The sequence below is a fragment of the Astyanax mexicanus genome, chromosome 23, assembly GCF_023375975.1.
Source record: "Astyanax mexicanus isolate ESR-SI-001 chromosome 23, AstMex3_surface, whole genome shotgun sequence".
Taxonomy (NCBI): Eukaryota; Metazoa; Chordata; class Actinopteri; order Characiformes; family Acestrorhamphidae; genus Astyanax; species Astyanax mexicanus.
In genome coordinates this window covers 27,965,001-27,971,738 of record NC_064430.1, presented here as the reverse complement: position 1 = coordinate 27,971,738, position 6,738 = coordinate 27,965,001, and the positions used below count along the sequence as shown (strand labels likewise).

The 6,738-nt window shown below is 39.8% G+C and overlaps 1 protein-coding gene across 1 annotated transcript in view; it reads left to right on the top strand.

The window, feature by feature from the left end:
• The window catches only part of LOC103045145 (uncharacterized), a 9,930-nt gene continuing 3,192 nt past the window's right edge, over window positions 1–6,738 (top strand). The window contains exons 1-4 of the mRNA XM_022665959.2: window positions 1–118; window positions 2,265–2,297; window positions 2,407–2,456; window positions 6,123–6,162. Of these exons, the coding sequence (XP_022521680.2) occupies window positions 109–118; window positions 2,265–2,297; window positions 2,407–2,456; window positions 6,123–6,162 (133 nt within the window). The 5' untranslated portion in view covers window positions 1–108. The remainder of the gene's footprint in view (window positions 119–2,264; window positions 2,298–2,406; window positions 2,457–6,122; window positions 6,163–6,738) is intronic.

The window sequence follows — 6,738 nt, the reverse complement described above, 5'->3', positions numbered from 1 at the left end:
TCAGTTTCGCTTTCAGTTTATGTTTCCAGTCGTGTCTGTGAGGGCGAGTCTAAATTCGTTAATTCCTGTGGGTGATATTTGCAGAATAACTCTGGCTAAGAGACTCCAATGATGCTTGGTTGGTAGAATTCATGTTTATTTCTATAATTTACCAGTTTAACCAGTGATTAACCCACCCAGGAAGGATCAGGGTGCATGACCGAGCTGTTAAACAGTGAGATTTTCTACTGGAGATAATGTATACTGTAGGAATTATAGGTTGTGTTGTTGGTTATGAATTATAAAGCTCTTTTACAGCTAAACATGTTCTGGTGGTTGTTTTGTTTTGGCTTCGGTTTTAGCCAATTGTAACCTAAATAAGGAAACTTAAAGGTTAAACTAGTCGTTTTAAAATGTCTAGCTGTGGTCTCTAGTATGAATAAATGCCACGTCAGCTGGTTTTAGTGAAAAAAAAAAGTCCTCAGGTGATCCAGTAAAATGGTGCTTCAGTCCGGTGGAGGAGTGGTCAGGGAAAAACGATAGGATTTCGGCTCTTGCTCATGATATTAATAGTTGCAAACATATTGCCTCTGATTGGCTAGAAGCACTGAGAGGCAACGAGATGGACAACAGTTAGAAACGTTTTAAGATAAAAACATTTTTACACTAATAACAGGTTTTGCAATGTCATATGTTACTTTACAACATGTGTAACAATGCCGTGCTAAGTGCAGTTTAGCCACGGACCTAGTCTTAGAGTCAAATGCTTGTAAAATGACAAATCAACCAGTGACCCTATGTAAACATATAGTTACTTACACATAGAGGTGAGTAGTCCAGGTCCAGAAAGTAAAAAAATAACCCCGGGGTTTTGTTCCAACTTGGTTGAGCCTCATCAGGGCCTCCCAGGCAGTTGAAAAAAAAAAAAAAAACACGGGATGGATTTTTAATTTTAACTAGTGTAAATAGAACTGGTTTAAACATACACCTACCTATCTCAATTGTACTTCGCTGGTGGTGTCCCATACACAAATTCTAACTTGTTCCTTAGCTCTGAATTACTGGGTAAAGCGTATAACACTGATGTGTTATTTGCACAAATAATACAGGAACTAAATGCCATGCAGTTCCGAACACTGTTAGCTCCTATTGGCCAAGGTGGGCGAGGCCATGAATACTAATTCACGGGTTGATGTAGACGCGGTGCTTTTCCTGATCGACTCCTTTTCTGAACATTTTCTATTACTAGATATTGCGGACAAAGGAGGCTTAGGAACAGTTTCATGTGCAGCATCATAAAGAACTCAGAGAGACCTACTGTATTTTACAAAGAACAAGAAAAAGTGGATTTTAGCTTTTAACCTTTAACTTTGATTTTCAGGCAAGTTTGGAAGAAAGGTCCCTATAGTATAATATAGTTAGTAAGCTATGGTTCTATTAACTACGGAGCCTCTAAGGTGACATAATGAAAAAAAAAAAAAAAAGCGTGACCACAACTTATAATGGCTTGGGAACAAGAACCTAATGTGTGGGAATGAGATAATTAAACGGGTGTGTGTACTGTCTACGTCTGAGTAAATTAAGTGTCTTTTATTTAGAATTACGCCATGTCTCACTGCAAGAGACTCCAAAATATCGCCATAATTAATTCCAAGATATACAATAAAATGAAACCAATTCAACCAGGCAGGTAGCTAACAAATACTATCCATATGTTTAGGTGTGGTTTCTAGTATGAGTAAACTCCATGTGAGCTGGGTCCAGTATAATGGTGATCCAGTATAACTGTCTAAATGTTTCTTTTCTTTCTCTTTCTCTTCTTTTGTTTGACTTCCTGATGGATAACACCGCTTCATTATTGCTGAAGTTTCATATTTTGCCGGCTGCAGGAATCACTACCGTGGCTCGCTGTCTACTGTCAGCAACTAGTGGGAGGGGCCTCCTTAAGTGGGAGTCTGATAACAGTGTTGTTGTGCTTTCCTGCCTCGACCGTAACAGAATTTAAAGGGGCGCTCATACAGTTTGTCACTGGGGGCCTGGTACTTAGAATAGATAATGAAAGGGAATTACCACCCACAGTGGACAGCGCCACAGTGGATGGTAATGATCGTGACTTGCAGCTCCTGCCTTGAATTGTCTGTGTAGACACAAAAACGACTCGGGCAGAAATCAAATCTTAGAAAAAAGTATAAAAATAGAGGTATACTATGGGTGCCCAAACTGTTGTATAAGACTGTAGCACTGACAGTCTTATATTTATTTATTATTATCTTTCTCTTTAACAGTGAAAGGAGCTCTGTCATGGATGCCAAAAAGAGGTGAGCTCCCTGTACAGGGCTTAATATTAAACATTATAAGAACAGGTTCTGAAACATAATGACAATATTTGTTCCTTTTGCTTATTATATCATTTATTGTGTTTTGCAGTAAATCTGATTCTTGAAAAACTCTGGATCCTTCTAGACCAGTTCATTCAGGTTGGTATTTAATTAAATGCTTTAATGATTTAAAATGCAAATCAGAAAAGACTGGAAAGGTGTGGATATTATTTGTTAATTTTAGTGGTATCAATCGATAAATTAATTAAAAAATCAATCGATAAAAAGATTGATCACATTTGTTTTTCTTCAGACGCAGATTTTTACAGTGGATATTTAAATGTAAATAAAAGAATGAATGTAAGAAATGTGATGTCAATTAAAATAATAGTATATATAATAATAAATCAACGTAGGGTGCTGGAATAAAGAATGCATGATAAATGGCCTGGGGGAGAGAGACAGTCGCAGAGAGAGAGGAAGACAAAACAACGCTATCTATCCAGCTCACTATTTGGCACAGAAACGAGAGAGCGAGAGAGAGAGACAGAGAAGCAGAGAAAGAGAAAAATAGAGAGAGAGAACCCAAACAAAGCTCTCTAACCGGGTCAGAGTTGGAAGTCTGAACCAGAGGTTTACTGCTGGATACCAATAGAGCACGCCGTTTAATTGTCGAAGTAGTAGAGTCAAACTTGGTGCCTTAATTAACTTGCGTTAAAAAAATAGTAACACGTTACTGATTCCAAATTGACAGCATGCGTTAACGCTTTAACAGCCCTAGTTAATATACAAATAATTCCTGTATTTAATGCAAATAAGTTCTAATTAAGTGCTAGTAATGAAAAAGAAAAAAGAAAATAAAAATAAAACAGTGATTATATTTATTTTATACGTGCAAAAGTCACTGCTTTTCTATGATACAGCATTAATGCAGAAAGATCTTCCAGCCTTCAAGACCACATCTTTTCCAGGGATGTCCATGCGTTTCTCAACAAGACAATGCAAAACCACATGCTGCACACATTATAAAGGCATGTCTGTGAAAGAAGAGGATACGACTGCTGGACGGATTACCTTCAGTCTTAGTCTGTCCCCAATAGAGAATGTGTCAATAATTTTAAAACTAGAACATGCACCTTAGAATGTGTAGATTGCAGAGAGAACGGGATAAAATAGCACCTGAAACACTTCATCACTATGCATCCTTTGTGCCAAAACACCTTTTAAGTGTTGTGAGAAGGAGTGGAAACATTACCTTTATTTGGAATCTGTTTCAGGACTTACTGTGTATGCAGAAATGATGTTTATTAATGAATGAAATGATCAGACGAAACATGAAATACAGCTCTGGGAAAAAAATAAGAGCGCACTTAAAAATGAAGAGTTTCTATGATTTTACCAAATTAAAAACCTGAAATGTAATCAAGATGAAGATGGATGATCACAAGCCATCAAACCAAACTGAACTGCTTGAATGTTTGCACCAGGAGTAAAGCAGCATAAAGTTATCCAAAAGCAGTGTGTAAGACTGGTGGAGGAGAACATGATGCCAAGATGCATGAAAACTGTGATTAAAAACTAGAGTTATTTCACCAAATATTGATTTCTGAACTCTTAAAACTCCATGAATATGAACTTGTTTTCTTTGCATTATTTGAGGTCTGAAAGCTCTGTATTTTTTTGTTGTTGTTATTTCAGCCATTTCTCATTTTCTGCAAATAAACGCTCCAAATAACAATATTTGGATTTGGATTTTGGGTGAAATGTTGTCTGTAGTTTATAGAATAAAACAACAATGTTAATTTTACTGAAACATAAACCTATAAATAGTCAGTGAAAATGATTCAGAAACTAAAGTGCTCTATTAATTTTTTTCAGCGCTGTATCTTGTGTTCATACTCTCTGCAATTAAATAAGCATTTTCCATACAGTGCTATTTATTAATGATTTGAGGTTGTAAAATCTCCAATGATTCAAATTGCATATACTGTATATAATGCTTATTCAATTAGTGTTGGAACAAAGGTTCATTTTTTGTGTTTCTAAAACTGCATGTAAGTATGGTGGCCCTGAAGTGCAAAACAAATTAACATGTCAGAAAACAAAATTACAAAAACTAAAACACATTTACAAAACTTAAAACAAATTTACAAGACGCAAAACACTTTTCCCAGCACTGAAACACTTTTACAAACGCTGAAACACTTTTACCAGCACTAAAACACTTTTACAAACGCTAAAACACTTTTACAAACGCTGAAACACTTTTACAAACGCTAAAACACTTTTACAAACGCCGAAACACTTTTACAAACGCTGAAACACTTTTACAAACGCTAAAACACTTTTACAAACGCTAAAACACTTTTACAAACGCTGAAACACTTTTACAAACTGCGATTTCTGACGGAAAGGGAGGGTCTAACACACAGGAAGTGCTTGATGCGGACCCTCCTTGTCAGTCAAGCTGCGTTACGATGAGAGAGTGGAGTTATGAACACCAAACTATGTTTTGTGGCACGTATTTTAGCAGCAGCAGTAAATACTTAAACTATCCCTGTCCTGTTGCTACCCCCGCCGCGGGGTTCACCTAATGCCCGGCGGCCATCAGCCACTGCCCCCGCCGCGGGGTTCAGCTAATACCCCAGGGGTTCAGCCACTGCCCCCGCCGCGGGGTTCACCTAATACCCCGGGGGTTCAGCCACTGTCCCTCGGTTATCAGTCACTGCCCCCGCCGCGGGGTTCAGCTAATGCCCGGCGGCCATCAGCCACTGCCCCGCGGTTATCAGCCACTGCCCCCGCCGCGGGGTTCTCCTAATACCCCGGGGGTTCAGCCACTGCCCCGCGGTTATCAGCCACTGCCCCTGCCTCGGGGTTCACCTAATACCCCGGGGGTTCAGCCACTGCCCCGCGGTTATCAGCCACTGCCCCCGCCGCGGGGTTCAGCTAATGCCCGGCGGGCATCAGCCACTGCCCCGCGGTTATCAGTCACTGCACACCCCCCCCCCCCCACCCCCGCGGGGTTCAGCTAATGCCCGGCGGCCATCAGCCACTGCCCCGCGGGGTTCAGGTAATACAGTACAGGAGTGGCTGAACCCCGCGGGGCAGTGGCTGAACTCCGTGGGGCATTAGCTGAACCCCGCGGGGTATTAGGTGAACCCCGCGGCGGGGGTAGCAACAGGACAGGGATAGTTTAAGTATTTACTGCTGCTGCTAAAATACGTGCCACAAAACATAGTTTAGTGTCCATAACTCAACTCTCTCATCGTAACGCAGCTTGACTGACAAGGAGGGTCCGCATCAAGCACTTCCTGTGTGTTAGACCCTCCCTTTCCGTCAGAAATCGCAGTTTGTAAAAGTGTTTCAGCGTTTGTAAAAGTGTTTCAGCGTTTGTAAAAGTGTTTCAGCGTTTGTAAAAGTGTTTTAGCGTTTGTAAAAGTGTTTCAGCGTTTGTAAAAGTGTTTCGGCGTTTGTAAAAGTGTTTCAGCGTTTGTAAAAGTGTTTTAGCGTTTGTAAAAGTGTTTCAGCGTTTGTAAAAGTGTTTCAGCGTTTGTAAAAGTGTTTTAGCGTTTGTAAAAGTGTTTCAGCGTTTGTAAAAGTGTTTCAGTGCTGGGAAAAGTGTTTTGCGTCTTGTAAATTTGTTTTAAGTTTTGTAAATGTGTTTTAGTTTTTGTAATTTTGTTTTCTGACATGTTAATTTGTTTTGCACTTCAGGGCCACCGTATGTAAGTCATTGTACACAATTTATTCTATTCCAGTAATTTTAGACAACCTCTAATTCATTAGCTGTTGTTTTAATATAATTCTGTAAATTCTTGCCAACAGGAGTGCTTATTAAAGATATGGTCAATCTTACCACCAAAAGGTGAGTGCCCCCTACAGGCTGTGAAATATGTTGAAATATGTGCTCTGTTCTGAATAAAGTAAACATATGTGTTGTATAACCACAAACCTTTACGTTCATTACTAAATGCTTATTAATAAAAATAAGTGCACTTTATTATACACAGACTGGAATCGAAAAAACAGGAGGAGCAGTGAGTCACGTGACATCGTGTTCAGTAGCTCCTCCATTTCCACTCGCTGTTGTGTTTTTACGTGGATCTCCATGGAAACGCGTGCCCAAAGTGTAATTATGGTGCGCGGCAGTGGACTTGAGTAGTAACTTGAGTAGACGAAACTCAGAGATGTGCGACGGACGGGATTAAAATTACAGGAGGACCTTGGAGTTCAGAGAAAAACATTAGATAATTCAGCCTGTAATTTTCTCTAAGAAAAACATATACATGGTCGTTCTGGACGGAAATAAAATCACAGAGGACCCCCATAAAAGAAAGAATTAGCCCAGGACCCCCTGAGAAACGAATCCCGTCCAGCTAGGGCTTATGTTGGCAACACTGGCTCCCAAAAAGCAGGGTATAATGTTCTTCTGCCCACACAA